Source organism: Actinia tenebrosa, unplaced genomic scaffold (genome assembly GCF_029948245.1).
Source record: "Actinia tenebrosa isolate PJP-AT-01 unplaced genomic scaffold, QUT_ActTen_1.0 PGA_scaffold14__42_contigs__length_11649687, whole genome shotgun sequence".
NCBI lineage: Eukaryota > Metazoa > Cnidaria > Anthozoa > Actiniaria > Actiniidae > Actinia > Actinia tenebrosa.
The window spans coordinates 8,092,507-8,116,032 of record NW_028292574.1 but is presented as its reverse complement, the minus strand read 5'-3'; the positions used below and the strand labels follow the sequence as shown (position 1 = coordinate 8,116,032).

Below are 23,526 nucleotides of genomic sequence, written 5' to 3'. Positions count from 1 at the left end.
TAAGCACGAAAGAAGTGTGAGGAGAAACACAAGCCGTAGGTGAGTGCTTCTCACACTTCTCGAGTTCTTACGGCGCTTCCTAAGTGCTTTTTTATTGAACAGAGCACGGTAAAAGCTGTTTTATTCGTTTTATTATATAGTTATTAATTTCATTTCGGTATTGAATTATACTTTTACAGCTCGCGCAAGTTTACTGCGCGCGCTCTCGTTCATCACGAGTATAAACACTATATTGCAACGTAATCATTCAGTTAGATTCAGTTAGGTTGAAAAGGTCCTAATAAACGGACGAAACTAGTCCCTAAACTACAATTGTGTTGTTGTTAGCGCGTGGGGGATTATAAAAATCACCATTGAGTGTGTATAGATATGAAGATAAGCAAGTCCTTCAATGTCTCGATTGAAAAGTTATCAAGAAAAGGTATTGAATTTACTTACGCAAAAAGAAAGACGGTCACAGGATTTAGCAACACTTCGCGCGCGCGGATGGCGTCAGCACGTGCTCTGTTCACTATAAAACACAATTTTCGACCAATCAGCACGAGCTTGCTATCCCAACTATATAATAAATTTAAATCTAAAACTTATTGTTTGTCATTGAATATATTTTATTTTGCAAAGTGTTATTCGGTCTTAGATTTCAGAATTCAAATTACCGACGGTTTTTTGAAGTAGGTATACACCTATTTTAAAAAGCGTTTTCGGTCGCAGATCTTTGTTTACTTGTTTGTTTTCTAATTCAAATCACTGGAGCAATGCATTACACTACACGTATCGACACTATTTGAATCGTTTTATTATCGTGCATATACTCTTTGAAAATAACAAACGACGTTTTGTAAGCTGAGGTTTTTGCTTTACTTTGACATGTTTAGGAAAAACATTTGTCATATATTCAGAAATACAAAGAGAGATGAATTGGAAATGATTTATATATAGAGAGGATATTACATGGGAGCGCGGAGATACGGAATTTATCTTCGAGTGTTGAAAAGATCTCTCACGAGTGAGCGTAGCTCACTCGTGAGAGATTTTCAACACGAGAAGATAAAATTCGTATCTCCAAGCGCCCATGTAATATTCTGTTTATTATATAATTATCAATGAAAGTATGTTGTGGCTTTTTCAGGCAATTCTTTCCGTGTATTTTTGAATAGCCATCGCAATGGTGTTATCTTCACACGTGAAAATAACATGTTATTTTCACGTGTGAAGATATCACTTTTTCGAAATAGAGAAAAATAGATATTTCATTGGTAATTATATAATAAGTATATATTTTTTTATTTTTTAAATTCCAACTTCTAGTATGCACAAATAAAGCTCCACCACTTGGTGTCACTGACGATTTCCTTTACACTAAGTTACCTGAAGAAGCATTCACGGCAAGCAGTATATGGAATAATGGTCACAAACCAAAACAGGCACGGTTGAACGAAGCAATTACATGGTGTGCTGCAGATAATGACATGAAAACGCCATGGCTTCAAATTGATCTTCAAGCTGATTCCTATATTTGTAGCGTAACAACAAAGATGTATGAAGAGTCAAAATTAGCGGTCACAGCATTCACTTTAGCAGTATCGAAAAATGGTAAGAAATGGGATCATCTTATGGAAAACAACGAAAGAAAGGTAAGGAAAACTCGAATTTAACTGATCTGGATTCCTTGATACACAAAAATCTGAAATTCATGATGTGCAATCTGGAATCCAAGACGTGCAATCTGGAATCCAAAATGTGCAATCTGCGATCCAAGATGTACAATCTAGAATCCATGATGTACAATCTGGAATCCATGATGTGCAATCTGGAATCCAAGATATGCAATCTAGAATCCAAAATGTACAATCTGGAATCCAAGATGTACAATCTGCGATCCAAGAAGTACAATCTAGAATCCATGATGTACACTCTGGAATCCATCCAAGATGTGTAATCTAGAATCCAAAATGTACAATCTGCGATCCAAGATGTGTAATCTAGAATCCATGATGTACCATCTGGAATCCAAGATGTGCAATCTGGAATCCATGATGTACACTTTGGAATCCATGATGTACAATTTGGAATCCAAGATGTGCAACCTGGAATCCATGATGTACACTTTGGAATCCAAGATGTGCAACCTGGAATCCATGATGTACACTTTGGAATCCAAGATGTACAATCTGGAATCCATGGTGTTTAATCTAGAATCCAAAATGCACAATCTGTGATCAAAGATGTGCAATCTAGAATCCATGATGTGTAATCTAGAATCCATGATGTACCATCTGGAATCGAAGATATACAATATAGAATCCATGGTGTTTAATCTAGAATCCATGATGTACCACCTGGAATCGGAGATGTGCAATCTAGAATCCATGATGTGTAATCTAGAATCCATGATGTACCATCTGGAATCCAAGGTGTACAATATAGAATCCATGATGTACACTTTGGAATCCAAGATGTGCGATCTGGAATCCATGGTGTTTAATCTAGAATACATGATGCACCACCTGGAATCGAAGATGTGCAATCTGCGATCCAAGGTGTGCAATCTAGAATCCATGATGTACCATCTGGAATCCAAGGTGTGCAATCTGGAATCCATGATATACAATATAGAATCCATGATGTACGCTTTGGAATCCAAGATGTGCAATCTGGAATCCAAGATGTGCAATCTGGAATCCATGATGTGTAATCTAGAATCCATGATGTACCATCTGGAATCCAAGATGTGCAATCTGGAATCCATGATGTACAATATAGAATCCATGATGTACGCTTTGGAATCCAAGATGTGCAATCTGGAATCCAAGATGTGCAATCTGGAATCCATGATGTACAATCTGGAATCCAAGGTGTACAATCTGGAATCCATGATATGCAATCTGAAATCCATGATGTACAATTTGAAATTCATGATGTGCAATCTGAAATCCAAGGTTTGCAATCTGGAATCCAAGCTGTGCAATCTGGAATCCCAAATCTGCAATCTGTGATCCAAGATGTACAATCTAGAATCCATGATGTACGCTCTGGATCAAGGTGTACAATCCAGAATCCATGATGTACGCTCTGGAACCCAAGATGTGCAATCTGGAATCCAAGATGTGCAATCTAGAATCCAAAATGTACAATCTGGAATCCATGAAGTGCAACTTGGAATCCATGATGTACAATCTGGAATCCCAAATGTGCAATCTGTGATCCAAGATGTACAAACTAGAATCCATGATGTACAATCTGGAATCCAAGCTGTGCAATCTGGAATCCCAAATGTGCAATCTGTGATCCAAGATGTACAATCTAGAATCCATGATGTACAATCTGGAATCCAAGATGTGCAATCTGGAATCCCAAATGTGCAATCTGTGATCCAAGATGTACAATCTAGAATCCATGATGTACAATCTGGAATCCAAGATGTGCAATCTGGAATCCCAAATGTGCAATCTGTGATCCAAGATGTACAATCTAGAATCCATGATGTACGCTCTGGAACCCAAGATGTGCAATCTGGAATCCAAGATGTGCAATCTAGAATCCAAAATATACAATCTGAAATCCATGATGTGCAATCTGGAATCCAAGATGTGCAATCTGCAGTCCATGATGTACAATCTAGAATCCATGTTGTACAATCTAGAATCCATGATGTGCAATCTAGAATCTAAGATGTGCAATCTAGAATCCAAGATGTGCAATCTAGAATCCATGATGTGTAATCTGCGATCCATGATGTACAGTCATCTATTTCTATCTATCTCTCTCCTCCACATCAGTTTCATTTTGTTATTTTTTCAGAATTTTAGTAGAGATTACCCTTCTAACTATATCACTCATTTCGTCAACTTGGTTAACACACCTTACCGTTACATACGCTTCTATCCTGTTAGCTACCATAAACGTCCATGCATGGGTGTAGAAGTCAATGGCTATGGAAGTAAGTGCAAATCAAAACTTGTTTATTACTGAGTTTACGCGCTCTGAATAAAAGGTTTTCCGCCATCACGTGTCGGCGCCCATAATACAGCTTGGACTGCCTGTGGTTAGATGGCAGAACAATAAAATCCCTTTGCTCTTGGGAATTGAGTTCTTTCTCATATAAAACGTTTGTATTGTTCCTGCCATCTAACATGGCTGCCGTCACGTGGTGGTGGACACCCTGTATAAGACACAGGAAGCCTTACCAGGAGCACACGCGCTGGACTTTCACAACTCGTTTTCCTCAATACCATGGCATGAAAACTTATTTGTTTTTGACAACATTTTTACTTTCCCAAACATGCAATTATTTTTCCTATGCTTAAGCTTTGAAAAGGAAGCGACAGTCTCGGATATTAGTAGTTTTTGTCCTGCTATTTAAGGATCAGCGATAGTCAGTGTTGAGAAAACTTTTATTAAATTAGTGTAGAATTAATTTTGGGCTTCCTGTGTGCACGCTCGGGATTCCTGATAACCAAAGAGTAGTAAAAAGTAAAAACATTCCAAACATTATTTCTGAATCCTATTTTCCATTTTCTAACAGGAGTTCCATCGCCTCCACACATTTTACCGATTGAAAAACTACGAATGGAAGGTGAGTTTGGTCACCACTGTTTTCATTGTTACTCGTTGAAACAAACTCTAATGCCAGGTTGATTCATTAGTTTAAACAATCACAAATCCAGCTCTCTGATTGGCTAAGCTGCCTGTGCTGTATTAGCGATAGACCATGCACTAGTGGCAAAAGATGCATTTTTCTTTTTGACCGATTAGTAGCTTTATACTTAAACAATTAGACCTTTCTACCCAGCACATGCATGGGCTATTGACTCGTAGACCATTCGTGCTCTTGGTCTAATTGTTTACCTGCATTAACAAGTAGATAGGAACGGTGACAAGGCATTAATTTGGAAACTATTCATTTAAATTGACGGTACTCTAGTCCTACATCACCCTCTTGCGACTAAAGGTTTAAATCATTATTGCATATTAAATTAAAGGGAATATCGGTGGTGAAAAATCTAGATAGAACGATACGATAGACACGATACGACAGGAAATGACACGAGACGACACGACACGACACGACACGACACGACACGACACGACAGGAAATGACACGACACGACAGGAAATGGCACGACACGAGACGACACGACAGGAAATGACACGATACGATACGATACGACACGATACGACACGACACGAAATGACACGACACGAGACGACACCAAAGGAAAGAAGACGACACGCGACGACTGAGTTCAATTAGAAAGCCCTGAAAGTCCTCTACCGATACACCACATTCCTCTTATTCCACTTTTTTTTTTCTTTTCAGGATCTGTTTGCAAACTTCAAAATGATTGTGTTAAAACACAGAATGCTGAGTGCAACGCGGAGGGCCAGAAGCTAGGCACGTACACATGCAGATGCAAGAATGGATTCCTAGGACCGAGCCTCTTCGGACCCCAGGACAAATATATCAGCTGTAAAGGTAATAATATTTAATCACTAGACGAGTGTTGATGAAATCAGGATTTTAATTTTAGACTTGAATATAGAGTTTCGGCTAGCTGTGATTGGTCGAGCGACCGGTGATTCTGAGACGTACGATAATCAACGCTGGAGCTGAGATTATGAAGTTTTCCAAAGTTTTCCAGATCGGAAGTAATCCTATTACTAAAATAGTCAAAACGTCTTCATACTATTGTAAACTCTTTCTATTGTATCTATATATATATATATAATGAAAAAACAAATGTCAATCACTTTGGAGGTTAAAAAGAAGAAAAAAGTTTAAATGGTGTATATAAAAATAACGATACTAATTTTCACTTCTAGACATTGATGAATGTCAAAGCGATCCTTGTGGACCAATTGCAACTTGCACAAATATTCATGGATCATACAAATGTAACTGTAATAAGGGTAAGCGATAGAATTACTAAGTTATTACTTTCGTTTGGGTGACTTACAGCAGGAATACAGTACGACATGCTGTAACATTAAAATTGCTTCCAATAGGAATGATCGTCATATGAATGGGAAACATACGTGACAGACTGCACACGTGTACACTTTACGACATGCATTAACACTCAAATAGCTTCCGAGAAAATATTTATCGTCATGAGTTGGGAAACTATGTACGGTGCTGACAGCACATACAGGGTACGACATTGTAATGGTTTCCCATAAGAATAGTTATCGTATGAATGGAAAACATTCATACGATAACTATTCTGACATACAGCACAAACATATAAGTTACGACATGCTGTAACATTGAAATGGCTTCCCACAAGAATGGTTATCAAATGAATGGAGCGAAACATACGGTACTGACTTACAGCACAGTGTACGTCTTATAGCATGCTGTGTCATTAAAATGGCTCTTCATAATAATAATTATCGTATGCGTGGGAAACTATGTATGGTACTGACTTACAATGCAATAAAGCTACAGGCACACGGTGTAACATTACGCGCAGTGTGGCAGGCAACCAATATTGCGTGACATGTCACACGACGCAAATTTGACATACAATAACCCTGGAATGGCTTCCCAAAACAATGGCAATACCACTTAAATGCACATTGGATTGGCACAAGTGAAAAACGTCTGCGCATGCTCTGAATCCGTATGCAAATTATTCAAAACATAAGTAAATTTGACTTTCAAACATGACTGATAAATTGGACTTCACAAAATGCGAAAACGTAGTGTCCATGCTTGAAACTTAAGGCTAATTGTTTCATATTGTGTTTGTTAATACAGTATCTTGGTCTGACAAAAGTATACTCTCGAAGGTTTTAGTATACATGGAGAAAACAAATATTTATTTTCTCACTCAAACTCTTCAAAATTCTTAGAAAACGTGCTAAAATGCACGCATGCGCAAACGTTTTCTCTAGTGTCCATTGCATTACTTATTCTTATTTTTAAAGGATTTCAGCTGGTTCATGGCAGCCAAACCATATGTGAAGATATCGATGAATGTACTCTTATCGATTCTCCATGTTCACCAGACGCTCACTGCTTCAACACCGATGGCTCCTTTACTTGTCAATGTAAATACGGTTATCAAGGCAATGGATACACGTGTGTAGATATTGACGAATGTAATGTTGATAAAAGGGTTAGTAAATGCAACGGCAAGTATTCAGAGTGTATTAACTCGCCTGGCAGCTATAAATGTACTTGTCAGACAGGGTTCACTGGAGATGGACGTACTTGCACAGGTTGGTAAACTAATATATTCCTTTGACATTTATTGATTTGATCCCCGACTAAAGACTTATTTGTACACGCTTTGCCTCATTTTTTTTTTTTTTTTTTTTTCTTTTCTGGTTGTTTGTTTGTGTTTTTTAAATCGGAGGCTTTCATTACGCTGTTTTTGAAGACTACAAACTCATTGATAAAACATTAAACCTCCATGAGATTTCAAAACATTAGTGTTGTGTTCAACTTGCACCCTCTTTACATTACAGTTAACTTTTGCAAATGATTTACTCTCAAATTTAAACGAGACCAAGCCTGTACAAATGAGTCGAAATTTGCCGAAATTAACAGTCCCCTTCAAATGATTTTCGTTAGACGCCAATGAATGTGAAGGTGATCTAAACCCCTGTAAATACATGAACGGCAAGTGTTTCAACAACGTTGGCTCCTTCACGTGTCAGTGTTTGAATGGCTACCAGTTAGAAGCAGGAAAATGCAAAGGTTGGACTTTAATAGAAATATAATAGAAATATACTCTTAAGGTGCTGACACGCGGTGCAACGTTCCATGCAACATTGCACACAACAGGACTGTTGCAGCGTGTGTCTACCACAAACCTGTTGCACACAACAAGTTGTATGCAACAAATCTGAAGTTGAATCGCGCTCTACTCTTGCAACATTGCGCGCAACAAATTTCATTATGTGAACATGACTGCAACATTACCTGCAACATTTTGAAATTTCCAGCGAATCAGCTTGCAACAAATTGCTGACCAAATATCTTAACATATCAGGCTGACACATGCGATGGTGCGTGATTTTGTTGCAATGTGTGTCACCCTGATTCAAATTTGTTGCTTGCAATGTTGCACCGTGCATCAGCACCTTTAGTGTAATTCTTGACTTGATTATAGAGTTTTGCGCGATGTGATTGGTCAAGCGAACCGTGTTCATCATATCGGATGTAATACTAGCTAGAACGTCCCCCCCTTTAATTTTCGTGTTTTCAACTCTACATTTGTTACAGCAGTTATTATTACTCGCGTCTCGGCAAATATTGCCGATATTCACTTCGCCTTCGGCGAATAATTGTTAATTATAAAATTAATACCGTATTTAAAACGGTCGTTTAACGTTAAATGATAATAAATGATACTCGCTCTAGGAAATGATATATGGTCTGGAATGGGAAAACGTCACGCCTAAGCTAAGACGATTTATTGATAATATTTTTTATTATTTAAAGAAATCGACGAATGCTCCAATCCTGACTGGAATGACTGTAATCAACACGCCACGTGTACCAACAAACCAGGCTCGTATTCTTGTCAATGTGGATCAGGATACACGGGCAGCGGTTATGATACATTCGGATGCTTAGGTAAGTAGCATTCAGTAAACGCGGAGCTAGAAGGGCTGAGGAGCTATAATAGCTCACTTTCCCTCTTCCTCTCTTTGTCCTCCTTTACCCTTTCCCCCTCTCCAACCCCCCACCCCCCCCCCCCCCCCCCCAAACCAATAATCTTACCGCCATTTTTAAATTATTCGCTTTTTAAAGGCATTATATCCGCCAATCCATAACTCGTCTCGCGGTCCCTCACATTTCATTACTTCTAAGGTGGTGGGGTCGGCTTTTTACTTCTGGGGTGGTGGAGCTGGAGGACTTTGTTATTCAATGCACTCTGTGTAAGAAAAATGACCTCATGGGCTAAATTTTGCAACAATCTTATCGTCGTTTGCATTACTACGCGGCCACCCCAGACACAAGGTAGAGTAGTATAGGGGATGGGGGTTCCAGCGCAACGACCACCAGTAGTATAGGGAATGGGGGTTCCAGCGCAATCTCAACACGGGCAAGACCCGTGTCAAAAATCCACCTACGGACAATCCCCACTCCAAGTGTGGTTGGGGGCAACAGCGCAAATATGTTAGTCTATATATGGAGTGCGAAGAATGTAAAGAGTTTGTTTATGATTTCTGTGTAAAGTGCTTGAAACCCAAGTTTGTGCCTACTAAACCAAATAAGTATATTTGTTGTGACAAGAAAATGCAAATAGAAGACGACACGTCAGCACAGTGTTACGAATGTGGTAAGAATATTCGTAATGCCGTACCAAATGCTACCAAAGAGCAGTATTACGCTAATGGAGGCCGTAAGAAGACCCCATACAAAAGAATAAAATACTTCAGAGACTGGATGAGTCACATTCAAGGTCATCGGCCGGTATATTTAGACGACGAAGTAATGGAAAGAATTATGAACCATTTAGAAGAGCCAACCCCGCAAAGTCTACGGAAAACGCTGAAAAAATTAAAACTAGGGAAATATTACAAAGCTATTCCCTATCTTTTGTCTGAAATTACCGGTAAGTCTATTCCCGAGGTTTCTGATATGAGCAGAGCCGAGTGGATGTTTTGTCGGCTGGATAAGGATATTCCTTATTACCCTAACGTAATCTACGAAATATTTTATGAAATAGACCCCAGCCACCCCCTGTTAGGATGGATTCCGAGGCGACAATAACATATTACGCGTAATAATTTGCCAAATAAGGTTATGTAAATAATTCATATTACGCGTAATAATTCACCAAATAATTCATATTACGCGTAATAATTCGCCAAATAATTCATATTACGCGTAATAATTCGCCAAATAATTCATATTACGCGTAATAATTCGCCAAATAATTCATATTACGCGTAATAATTCACTAAATTTATATTACGCGTAATAATTCACTGAATTTATATTACGCGTAATTTCTAGACTGACGTTCGATATGTAAATAGAATCCCGTCACGCTCTTTTCAAAGCAGATGTTTACTGAGCAAGCTTTCTTTGAAGCTCTTCTTTTGCCTCCTGGTAGATCTTTTTGCGAGATTCCTCGGAAAGATCTTTTACGACTGTTTTTTTATTCCTTATGTCCGTCTTTAATTTCTCGTACTTTTCCTCTTCGGCTAAGATAAGCGAGAATTCTACGTCGTCTATCTTTCTGTCACGCAAAGCCTTTGAGACAAGATCGGTAATTGTATTTACTTTAGCCCTTGACAGAGCTATTGTCGTGTCATGCTTGGATATTTTGCTTGACAACTGTTTCATAATACCCGTAGCAACGGCTGAAATAATACCACAGGCTGCCCCAACGCCGGCCAAAGGAACTCCAACAATTATTCCCGGTCCAGTAAGCGAAGTAGCAACGCCGGAGCCCGTTAACACAACAGAAATGGATCCTGAAGTTATCGCAATCTTATGTAGCGTACTCCGGGCTCTGACGTATTTCTTCCTAACTTTTTCATAGTGTTTTGTTTGCCCTTCCAAGTAAGCCAGGATTAAATTTGCTTTGTTGAGCCTAAAGTTTTCCGCGTTTAATTCGTTAGGTCCCTCCCTAGGTAAATCAGGATAAAGTGGAGGTGCTGATGGTATAACATCCATTATATATACTAATGTACGACGCTTTTGGGAATGATATCGAGGAGCAGCCACATCACGATAATCGAGATTACTGGAATTGGAGAGCATTTAGGAAGATGTTTCCGCATGCAGACCCTAGTAAGTTCGAAAGGAGACCCGATGGGATTTACTTTAACGGCTCCAGGATGTACAGCAATGCGGATTTGAAGGCACCAAAGCCCGTTCGTAAAGAAAGGCCACCAAAACCCGAGCATAAAGAAGTACCACCCAATTTTCCAAGGAATCTATTAATGGCCAAGGAAGATTACCCATTTTACGACGCCCAAGGTGGTATAAACAACTTCGAAAAGCTGGTAACGCACCTGAAGATTTCAGTGGGTAAACAATCATTTAACGTAGTAGTAAGGAATATCTATAAGAATACGATGTTGAAGCATACGTCGGGTAAAGAGGCCAGGGAATGGTTAGCAGGGCCCAATATGCGGTATTGGCCGCAGCAGTTAGACTTTGCCGTCTGGGCTGCCACTAAAGGTTGTGGTGTTGCCGCGGACATGTTTCACATTCCAATTATGCAGTTTCACGTTGCCTTTACGGTAAGGAGGTTGTTGAAGGAGCTTAACGCACCCCTACCGGGAGATAAGGCATTTAATCCAATGAATAACCGATATGACGCCGCAGCCCTGGAAAGGTTAATTAATGAGTTCAAACCACAGCAAAAAGACTTTCGTTATAAGGAGGGTAAGACGCATGGGCTTGGCATTGTTTATGTTTGGGGTGCCAACGGCGAGAAGCCAGCCGACTACGGGCATCAGGAATACCCAAGTAATGAGTTAGAGTTCAGTGATATGGGCGGCGATAAGGGTAATAATTCATTAATTACTAGAATTCAAACGAACTACCCCGGCACTTGGGATCCGTTCGTGTTAATGAAAGGAAAAGGTTTAAGGAACCTAGCCAGGATTAACCGTAGCATTGAAGCATTCGTGTACTGCATCCTGGGAGCGCAGGTAAATACCCGCAACCCCATTGTTGGATCCCAAGGCGCTTCACAGGAAACGCAACAAGAATTCCTAACTTTATTTGAGTCTGCAATAATAGAGAACAACATATCCAAGTCGGTGCAGAGATATCAATTAGCGGTGCAGCAGTCTAAAGTGCGACTGGATTACGCTTTGTCGCCTGGTTGTTGGTTAATGCCAAGTAATTTAGTTATTAACACCAATTCCGTTGTGGGTTATAACAACAAGCTGCAGCGAGCTACTAAGGATATGAAGTTTGGGGTGAACGACGTGAACTCTGACACTCTTAGGAACATTCCTCACTTCGTAGAGAAGCCAAAAAAGTCACACGAAACGAAGCTACCCGTAGTTAAGAAACCATCAAAGAAGGCCCATGTCATGCCTACGATACCCGAGGAATACGACCATAACTTACTAAAAGCCGGCTTAGCAGCCGCGGGTGTTGGTCTGAGTTATTATATATGGCGATGAACAACCCCTACGCAGCTGGAGTAGATTGCGTTTATACGACTTACGCAGGCGAGAAAAAATACACCCAGGCATCTTGGGTTGATGTCACGGGGATGTCCGTGAATTTGAACTACTCAGGGAAGAAATTAATCCTTTGTAGCATTTGCCTTGGCTCCGCGAGTCATGCTAACATCGGGTTTCGATTTTGCGATGTTAACGGCGCACTACAGCCAATGCGCGCGAAGACGAACAACAGGGAGCCAGCACACTTTTCCGCAGAACCACCGACGAGTAGCACTGAAAATTTATCGGTTTGGACTTTACACATGGTTGCCGATTGCCATGGGGAGGTAAAGCTGCAGATACGCGTAGACGACACCGGGAGCGTTTGCATAAATAGCATAGAAGATCAGAGAAATAAGGCTTATAATCACATGACAATTAGCACTCTTACGGTGCTTAGCCTTTAAATATATGAATCCACATTTAAGCGAAATGCGTTACCTCCACTACCTAGGGTCAGAGAGTTACAACAAACATGAGTGGTTCGATGTGGGGATGTGGGTTGAAGTTGGAGGTCCTGCGTTAGTCGTTTGCACCATTAACGTTGGTACGTTGGTAAGCGCAAACGTGGGGTTTAGGCTTGTTGATGAGAATAACGAGCCTTTAACTCCCTATCGAACTTCCTCGAGCAATAGGAGAGTAGCTCACTTTTCGATGGAGCCAAACAAGTTTAGCGGTGAAAACCTAACACCAGTTACGTTTCACGTGGTAGTTAACTGTAAGTATGCTAAGCTGCAGGTGTTTCCTGACGACGTTACCAGCGACGGATCAAACTTTGGTTATGTAGTGATAAATGGTGTGTATAAAAACGACGATGCCGCCTGGAACCACAAACCCATTAGCACCATGAGCGTGCTGCCGTTAGTTCCGCATTATCGAGGCGGCGCGAATACTATCTTTACTTATCCCAAGCCGAGAACGCCTCGGGTACCCGACAAGGATAAGCCCCCAGTAACGTACCCAGATAAGATTAACCCTGAATCTTCTTCAGGAGTACCACTCCAATAGCGACGACCAAGATCCAAACGTTATTCCCCACGAACTTTAGCAGTTCTCCGCCGGCCCTAAGTGCCAAGGAAACAACCGAACCCAGCAGCCCAGGAAGACCGGCTGCCATCTTTTTTCCCAAGTCCGCCAGCCCATTGCCTAATTTCTTTACGCCTGCGCCTGTAGCCTTAAGCGCGGATAGGATAACTCCTACTACGCTCGCAATAGCGACCGCAAATGCCAGCGGAACGCCATACTTCAAAAGGGCTCTTTTTACCTTTTCCTTGGTGGTAAGCCCCAATTCTCTTTCCAGGTTTTCCTTTTGCGCCTGTAATTCCGCAAGGCGTACCTCGAGGGCCTCCACTTCCTTTTGAGCTGCTTCCCTTTCCTCTTCGGGACGGGTTTGGTCGTTGATTATTTCCTGCTGTCGCTCTATTTGCCCCTCCAGGTCTTCGACGGCCTGATCTCTTTGCCGGATTTGTTCTTCCTTAGTGTTAATTTCGGCAACCAACTGCCGCCGTTCCTCTAAAGACCTAGTTATGGCGGTCCGTAAGTCCTTAGCTTCCTCATTATTGATATCCAGGTCTTTCATAGCAAGATTGAAGGCTTGTCTGGCTTGGTCTCTTTCGTCTAAAGCCGTTTCAGCTTCTCGCTTGAATTGTAGCATGACTTCGTTTTTACCCTTGATTTCTTTCTTTTGAGCATCGGTTAGCTGTTGTATTTGTTTTTCATACTCTGTTTCCCTTTCCATTAACGTTTTTTGCAGTTCGATAGCGCGTTTTTCTAGCGCAATCCTTTCATTCAATGCTTCCATACCTTCTAACATGCTTCGGGCGGCCTCTTGAAAGCCCCTTAATCTTGCCACGTTAACCTTGATCGAGCCATTTTCGTCAAAAAGGAGCTGTGGTTTCGTCCAGCGGTCTTTGTCGGGTTGTCTCAGGTCTCTGACGCTTATGAGGACTTTGTTTCCTTTTTCTGTGAGTCTTATCGCGTCAGTGTCAATGTGGGGATGACGCATCCTTAACTCTCGCGTTGCCCACTCTACAGTTTCCCGCGCGGCTGCCTCAGGCTGCTCTATGTTTTGAAGCTCCAAGTACTCAGGGACGGGGCTGCCGTGGTTTTTCGATTGCCACATGCGATTCAAGGCGGCCTTGAAGCTTTTCCATCTATTACCATACTTGTTTTCTAGAGCCATGTCGTAGATTAGGGGGTCGGTTTCCGCGCCTTTAGTCCATGCGTCGTATTCGTCGTCGTTAATATCTACTTGACCTTCTTCAGTGGTGGGGTCGAAGTCTGTTCCTTCTACTTCCATTATATATGATAAGCTCAAAGTTAAACCCCAACATATTACCTAAGCAGGTTGGCGGACTGAAAGCAGAACGCACCTTTCACCGGGTCACCTTTACCCCCAGCAGCGCTAAACCTGGAGAAACGCTGTACGTAGGCGTGCCCCGCCTAACGGATAACCTAGTGTTGGTTCCTGGCACCCTGGCGCTAAGGTTTGACCTAGCAATACAACCAAACACTGCGGACGCGCGTCACGTTGTCAACGACCTTGGCCGCAACATTGTCTCAAAGATGCGGGTGAAGTTCGCAGGGGAATCCCTCTTGGACTTAAATAGGTATGATTTGTATACCACGTACAAAGACTTATGGTTGACTGCATTTGACCGCGCGCAAAGGATAGAGCAGGGAATCGCCAGTGATGCCATACGCAAGGTAAGAAGCGCAACCTCTGGCGCCTCAGGAGAAGACGAAATAAAGACGGCTTATGGCACTAAATATGTCGTTCCATTAGATTTCGAAGTTATCACGAACCACGGTGCATACTACCCAAGGCAGCTAAGCGAGCTGCAGTTCGAAGTAACCCTAGCAGACACTACGAACATCCTACAGGGAAAGGACGTAAGTTCCTCAGCCGTCCACCCATACTCCGTTACTAACTTAGAGCTGCAGTATGAAACGGTATACAGCGAAGACTTAGCCCGTAGCGCCGGTATGGAATACAGCTCCGGGAAGGCTTTCCTTTACGATCACGTCGTGATGTACAAGACGTTCAGCTTTACAAATAACGTCGAAGAGGTCATCAACCAAAGCATTAACCTTCCCAGGCGCAGCCTTACAGGGATAATGTTGCTGTTTGCAAAGACATACACGGCAGGATTGCGTGACTCTGAGGCGTTCTTTAATCCTAACATCACTAACGTAGGCGTTAGCATTAACGGAGTGCCTAATAAGGTTTACTCACAAGGGATAAAGCCCGCGGATATGTACCGGGAAGTCGCGCGTAAGTTTGGCGACCAAATTAGCCCCGAGGAATTCTTTAAGGATAAGTACGCGCTGTGGATCGACATGCGCACGACGAACGACGAAGACCTACATGGACAGGGATTGCGGCTGGTAAATACCCAGGACGGTATTACGTTGGAGATCAAGCGCACCAAAGACGCCAGCGACACTACTAAGATCAACGCATATATCTTCGTAGTCTCAGACGCGCAACTGAGTGTAGAAATGAATCAGCTAAAGAGCGTTGCCTACTAGGCTCGCGAAAGGATAAAAAATATCCCTTACGTATAATATGCTCCGCGTATTCGAAAACAATGAAACTAAACTGCAATGCATAGTGCAAGGCGATGAGCTGTACTTTAAAGCAAAGGAGGTAGCAAAGGCATTAGGTTATGCAGACACCAAAGATGCTATTAAAGTCCACGTGCGGGACAAGCATAAGAAGAGACTTAACGAGTTGGAGGTGAATCGCCTCCCTTCTGGTTTACACCCGCAATCCCTGTATGTGACGGAGGCTGGTTTGTATCAATTGATATTCAGCTCCAAACTGCCAACGGCAGAGTCGTTCCAAGATTGGGTCTTTGAAGACGTTCTACCTACATTAAGGAAAAAGGGGAAATACTCGTTGGATAGTCCAAATAAGTTGATCATCAAAATCGAGACTGAGTTCGACTTACAGAAGAAGGTCATCGATAAGATACGCAGGTTTTACCCTACGCTGATATTAGCACCTGGACTCGGGGAATTGCAAGATACCAGCAGTAAAAGGATAAAGTGCTGGCAAAAGGGCTACCAGGCAGGTCAACCCGACATCCTAATCCTTAACTCCCATAAGAAATACAATGGGTTCTGTCTGGAACTGAAGACGCCAAAGGGTAACGGCGTATTGTCCGACAAACAAAAAGCGGTATTGGCGCAATATGAAATGAATGGATACTTAACGATGGTAAGCAACGATTACGATCTGATCTGCAGGGAAATCGACCGTTACGTCGACGGCATTCGAATACCTTGCCCTTGGTGTGTTAAGGCTTTCAAATCGCATGAGACCTTAAGCACGCACCAAAAGATATTTCATAGATATAATGATTCTTGAACAAACTCACTGGCGCGACTTGCTACATGGCATTTCATACGAAATAAAAAATTACGTCGTCTTCGAGGACATTAACCGTTTAAGGTTGGTCCTCTTAGACGGCAGCCAAGAGTACAGTTTATGGGCTCCCGACTGCGTACGGTACGTACTGCAAGGCGAAGAGTACACTCACATACGTAGCTATGGTAAGGTTAACGGTCGATGGAAGTTTGACATCGAACGTCGCCCGGAAGCTAATCCATTATGTGATTGATTAGATATTGGTCTGCTTCGGCGGACCTCATTTTTTCTGTTATCTGGTAAGCGGATACGGTAATCAAGGCTCCCCCTATGAACGCTGCGATTTGAGGAATCATATATCTTCCTCATTTTTCCAAGCCTTTCGTATCGCCAGGTAATGGTCTAAAGGCTTGGGACCGTCATACAGGCAACACCAAATATGCTGACCGCTGCGTTGACAACCACATTTATCGCAGATGCCGTCCCAATGTTCTCGGTTCTCCCATTTTACTCCTTCGTAGTCGTCAAAGCATACGAAATCTTGGTCTATTTCCTTCTTATGTCGCGTGAGCGCCCGGCTGGTTTCAAGGGGGCAACATCGCCCCGCTAAATCGCCGTGGGTTTCACAGACGACTTCTTCGAGGTGGTAACGCCGGCAGCGGTATTTATGCCAGTTCTCTTCAAAGAGGGGTTCATCGCATCGGCGGCAATGACCTTTAAGGCAGACTCTATGCTCGCGGTGATATCGTAGGGCCTGTACTGTGGAGAGTTCCTTACCGCAGTCACCGCAAACAGTGCTGATGGTCTTCTGACAGACTTTCTTGGAAAGATGGTATTGCAGTCGCTGCTTGCTACTAAAAGCTCTATCACATTGCACGCACTTCATTATATATACCTTATTTTTTATTGTTAAATTGTTAAACCCTGTAAGAGGGTTTTAGGATAGGGTCTATTATTTCTTGTTATTTTGTTAAATGCTGCAAAGAGGGTTTTAGGATAGGGTCTATTATTTCTTGTTATTTTGTTAAGCCCCCATTAAAAGATGAGGTATCATTCTTTCTCATCGTTGAAACCAGCAAAAAGATAATCATGTTAACCATTCTTCGATTACGATGATTTAACAAAATAACAATAAAAAATAGGTCCTTACTTGAGACCTCTTTGCAGCATTTAACAAAATAACAATAAAAAAGAAAGACCTATGCTAATTCCCCTTGCCGGGGCTTAGTAAGGTCTTCTTTGCGACCTCTTACTCTTCTCGAGCGTCGTCTAAAGTCCTTTGTGCTTTAGTATCCGCGGGACACCAATGTCCAACGAAGTCTTCTTCAGAGAATACCTTATTACAGTGACGGCAGGTGTATTTTTTACACGGTTTGGGTATCGGTGTTTTGGGAGGGATTATGCAGTCAGCAGGTAGTTCGCACGTAATGCAGTCCATATATCTATGGGGGATATCGAATGAAGTCCTTAATGGACTCCTTAGCCCACGTCGCCATTGTCAAAAGCGCGCCAAACCGTTCTGCACGCTTCAGACCACACATTTCATCGTACAATTCCTGTACGCGCTCTTTTAACCGGTCTATCTCTTCCCTTTGCATTTCTATGGTGTCTTTTTTATCCTTTGCGTCGGCGACAATTCTTCTTACTGCGTCCACTGGGTCCATTGTATATATAATGGATCCGAACCATATTCCCTGCAATGCCCTGATAGTAGGACCCACCGGCTGCGGAAAGACCCAGTTCGTGGTAGAGCAGCTATTAGAACCCTTTAGATACCGCTTTGACTACATAGTGCTGCTTTGTCCCACCTACGCGAATAACCGCACCTGGGAAGGCATAGGAGTGAAAGACGACGACTTCTTCGTAGATATCTTAGATCCTAACGAGTTATCCAGCCATTTGAAGTTCTGGCACAAGCAATTCCCTAAAGATACGCAGACTTTACTCATACTGGATGACATCGCCTGCGGGGACGACGTAAAAAGACGCACCTCCGAATTAGTGAAGCTCGCTTTCAGCGGCAGACACGACAATATCAGCGTTTGGTTGCTCTCGCAGCAGCTTACCAGTGTCTCTAAGCCCTTTAGGGAAAACATAGGCTCTCTCGTAGTATTTTATACTCCAAGTAAGTCTGACCTGGAAACCATCTTAAGCGACTACGGCGGCGAGATAAGCAAGGAACAGTTGCATGAATACATGCGGCATTTAAAAGCGCACCAACATTCCAAAATGATCTTCTCTTTGAGGTTTCCGTACGAGGTTGGAATCTATGATTCCTAATGTATATGGACATTGAGCAGCTCATAGATGAAGTCCCCACACAGTTAGATGAAAGTAACCTCAAGGAACAACTTAACATTCTTGTGTCTTCGGGGAAGTGTAAAGAAATGATAGGCAAGGAACTTACCCATGAGCAGGTTAATAAGCTGTCAGAAGAGGAGGTTAAGAAGTTCCACAAGAGGTACGAGGCTGCCCTTGCAAGTAAGACCACGGACGCCGTAGCAGACTCCGCTATCCGACTTGCCACTAAATTGCTTGGACTTGCACTGCCCATAGACGACGTGGAGCAACTACAGAAGGACATAAGAGATGACTATGTCATATCCCAAGAACTTAAGATAACCTGTGGGTGGTTGTCTTTGAAGTGCGGTAAGTTAATGGCAGTCGCCTCTGCGGCTTTGCACGTAGCTCAGCATGTCGACTTGAAGGAGGTACTAGGTTCCTTCGGAACATCTTGGAAGGACTTCAAGAAGGACAGAGACGTTGAAAAGGTCTTCCAGGCAGCACTTACTGAGGTACCTGATCAAGTCGCCTCAAGTACCTAGTCAAGTCGTTGTCAAGTCACCTCAAGTACTTAGTCAAGTCGTCCTTAAGTCATTCTCAAGTACTTAGTCAAGTCGTTGTCAAGTCACCTCAAGTACTTAGTCAAGTCGTCCTTAAGTCATTCTCAAGTACTTAGTCAAGTCGTTGTCAAGTCATTGCCAAGTCATTGTCAAGTCGTCATCAAGTTACTTGTCAAGTCCTTCAAGTCCCTTAATATAAGATGAGTGACACCGAAGAACAACCAGAAAAGGCTCCCGTAGAAGATACCAAGATTACCAAGGCTAAATCTCCGGGCAGAGTCGCTGCCGGAAAGAAGCTCGCGGAGATGAATAAGAAGAACAAAGCAAAGAAGGAGGAAAAGGTGGAGGAAAGAGAAGAGGAATCCTTTATCAATCCTGGGTACGTCATTGGCGCGTTAGGAGTCGCTATAGCAGCAGGCAGCCTCTACTTACAATGGCGGGCTACGAAGCCAAAAGTAAAGTGGGAGGCCGCAACATATCACGCACCTGTGGAGGTTAGAAAAAGTAAGATCCCTGAAATGGAGTAGATTTATCACCACGTACCGTGGCGACCTAGATTTTCCTTCTCGCTTTGTAATATAATGTCGACCGCGTTGTTGAAAACTGTTGAAGAGGCAGCTATCATTACTTCTATTGTTGCGGGTATTGGTTGGGTAGGTAAGAAAGTGCTCAAAGAAGACTTTACTGAAGACCCAAGCAAGAGCTTCGCTAATTTTGCTAAGATGACCGCTGCCGTAGGCGGGGCTATCATGGTAAAGGATTACCTACGGAAGGAAAAGTACCTACCTAATGTATAAATGGTTAGCCTAGTCGCAGGTGGAGTCATTGCAGCTTTAGCATTTACAGGGGCTAATTATGGTGGTCAATATTTGGATAGATTAGTTAGAGGCGACAAAAGCGGTGCCGCCGAAAGAAAGAGACACGACTTAGCGTTGGAAAAATATCAGCGGGACGTGGCAGCTTGGAATGAAAAAAGACAAGCTTACAGGGATTGGTTGGATAAGAACTACCAAGACAAGATGCAGGCAGACAAGAACTTCGAAAACACAGACTACGCCTTCAAACTTTATGCGCAAGCACACCCCGACTTTAGAATGAAAAAGCCTCAGTTCAAGAATTACTACCAGCCTTCTAAGAAACAAAAAGACAATGAGCTGGTATTTGTAGGAGTTGCAGGGCTGGCCGGAGGCGTGGCTTTGGCGTATCTAATATAATGATCGTCTTTTTGGAAAGCGACAAGAATGACTTTACCACGTATTTGAATCCTCCCATCCGCGCGGAAAGGGTTCGGTTGGTTAGTTGCTCTTTGTACAATTCTTGGTATAATTTAATTAATGGCTTTGTCATCGGAACTTCCGGCACCAAACCAAAAATACCAGATTCCCATTACACCCCAATAACACTGGCTAAGGAGCTAGCAAAGCACGGATATACTCTTACCACAGGATTACCCCATGAAATGAAATTCAAGAAAAATAGTGGAAGCGCTAATTTAAAGGACAGTTCATTGGTAGAACTCCTGGGCCTTACTAGTACCACAATAAATAGCGGCAATACATATGATGTGAAATGGAAAGTCGCATCCTCTTATGAAGTCTATTGCGACTTGGTCCATAGTTACAACAATGGAGAAAAGTCTTCTCTTATGTCCAAGTTTCTGCCCCAAGGTAATCCATTTGACCCAGTAGAATACACTCCCATTTCTTTGAGCTATGACTTGTCTAATTTGGTAGAAAGCATAAACATCACCATTAAAGTGGACGGAAAGACGGTGGATTTTAACGGACGTAAGATCAATCTTGTTTTATCCTTCGCTTGAATCAAGCGAAGCGCGATTCTATTCATATAATGGGCCGCGTAGAGGACAAACTCAAAAGGATTTACTATGGGCCTGAAGGCTATTGGAAAGGAGCGTCGGCCATCAAGAAACTCGCGACCGCGGCCAGGGTATCAGACGAAACAGCTAAGAACTGGTTGAAAAAACAAACCATCTGGCAGGTTTATCTTCCCGTGCCCAAGTACATTCCCAGGCCCAGCTTTACCGTAAATACCCCCAATGAAGTTCATCAGGCGGATTTGCTTTTCTTGCCGCACGACAAGGTGAGAAAAAGACCTATAGGTTACGCTTTGACCGTAGTCGATATCGCAAGCAGATACAAGGACGCCGAACCCATAACCAGCAAGGATTCTGGGGAAGTCGCAGAAGCCCTAGGTAGGATTTATAAGCGCGTCTTGAAATGGCCCAAGCTGCTGCAAGTGGATGCGGGGACGGAGTTTATGGGCGTGGTTACCAAGACCCTGAAAGACCACGACACTAAGATTAGAAGAGCTAAAGCAGAGTACCACAGGGGTCAAAGCATTGTCGAAAGATTCAATAAGACCCTGGCCGAGCGTCTCTTTGGATACCAGTATTGGAAAGAGCTGGAAGATCCCTCCAAACGCAATAGGGAATGGACTCAGAGGCTCCCCCAGGTCGTCGCGGCTTTGAACAACGAGGCGGCCAGGGCTACGGGAATGAAACCCAGGGATGCCATAAAAAAGAAACACGTGGAACACAAGTCCTTCATCAGACGTTCGAGGGCAGTCTTCCCCCAGGAAAAGAAATTAGGTAATGTCACGGTCCGATATCTCTATGAGCCGGGTGAATTAGAAGGAGGATCCAAAAGAGCTACGGATCCTAATTGGTCTTTGGAAACTTACCAGATCCGAAGTGCGATAGCTAAGAAGGGTCAGCCCATCTTGTATTATCTTCACGATGGCCCCACACGTGGGTTCGTCATGGAAGAACTGCTTATCGTGTGATGTCCGAATGCTATCGTATGCACTCCGTCATCACACATCCATCGCTTACCGTCAAATGCAGACAGTGACACCTTCTCCTGCGTGACGTTATGTATCTGATGACCATAGCTGCGCAGGCTGTTCATCTTATGCCGCTGTTCCTTGCGTGTTCGTAATACGTTGAGGTAGGACTCGTGCGTAATGTCCTTCTTAACCACGTACTTTTTTACGCCTTTAGCTTTCTTTTCTACGCCGTCTAACTTTAGCACGCTGTACATCTTTGGTTTCAGACCCACGTACTCTACTATGGGTTTTCCTAACATTTCGTCTTTCATCTTCCCAATTACCTTCTTATTCTTCGCAGAGTAAAGGAAGTGCTCCTTCGGGTAACCGCTGGGGTCGTACTCGTCTATGTCGGGGAGGGCAGTCTTTGTAAACGTCTTCCGTCTGCACCTCTAGAATTAGGGAGTCGGTGTCTGTGTACAGGAGGCGACAGCGGTCTTCCGTAATTTGGGCTTAAGCTTATCGTAGTAGTAGAATGTACAGAAGCAGCTTCGATAGATCCAGCACCGTAAAGCCTGTGGTAAAACGGGGCTTGTTTTAGTAAAGAGGTGTGGCCCTTTCATGTGAATCAAGTAGACGTCAGGCACTTTCTACGTATCAACGAAGCCTGCTGTGACACGTATGCTTCTGCTTCCTCTTTGGTGCTGACTATTTTTACGCTACGCGTTGCGGATGTTCCCATTGGTCTTCCGAAACCACGATGTGGTTCATCAGTTTGAAGAAGGTTTTCGAGAAGTAATTTTTCGGCTGCGGTTACCGCTTTTGCGTGTTAAAAAGTCAATGTAGGGGCGCATTCCCAGGGTTTCCTGCGGGAATTTTAGGAGTAGGACTCTGGGATCTTCTTACGCCGCATTCCGTGTGGAAGAGAACTGCCAGGTTGCGGTATGTGGTACAAAATCTTCCTCTTAATCCATCGGTCATAGTTAGTTTACCTGTACGGTGGTGTAACCAGGAACATTTGCTTTGCAGCGGACTTAGCTGCATTAACCTTTACTTTTAAATGGTATTTCTCTAGCGCTTCTGGTTCTAAGGGGGAAAATAATGTGTTCGTCGTGCAGGCGATTGGGTACTCCCAGATCCAATTATAAGACGTAACCCTTGTATGACTCCTTTCTACCTGGCATTGTAGACGTCTTATCGGCTTAAATGGATCAATTCGGAAGTCTATCAAAGGTAGTCTTTTTGGGTACGGTGGGACATTTGCCAACATAAAGGTATCGGCATCAGGTCGTAAATGTATGTGGTGGGTTTCTCTGGTCGTGATCTACTAAGGGGTTGTTTGCGCGGGCGATAACGCGATGGGCCCCGCATACG

The 23,526-nt window shown here is 42.9% G+C and overlaps 1 protein-coding gene across 1 annotated transcript; it reads left to right on the top strand.

Annotated features, from left to right (window-relative positions):
• Nucleotides 1–9,029: 9,029 nt before the first annotated feature.
• On the top strand, nt 9,030–11,127 carry LOC148911407 (uncharacterized). Its single transcript, XM_089029749.1, has 2 exons — nt 9,030–9,572; nt 10,588–11,127. Exons 1-2 carry the CDS (start codon nt 9,146–9,148, stop codon nt 10,611–10,613), a joined length of 453 nt encoding a protein of 150 aa, XP_088885875.1. The 5' UTR covers nt 9,030–9,145; the 3' UTR covers nt 10,614–11,127.
• The last annotated feature ends 12,399 nt before the right edge of the window (nt 11,128–23,526 follow it).

Excerpts from the sequence above, each read along its gene's own strand:
- LOC148911407 (XM_089029749.1), top strand. The coding sequence starts at position 9,146 with ATGGAGTGCGAAGAATGTAAAGAGTTTGTTTATGATTTCTGTGTAAAG. Across the intron at positions 9,573-10,587 it reads TCTTTTGTCTGAAATTACCG|GTCCCTCCCTAGGTAAATCA; the intron begins GTAAGTCTATTC and ends TTAATTCGTTAG.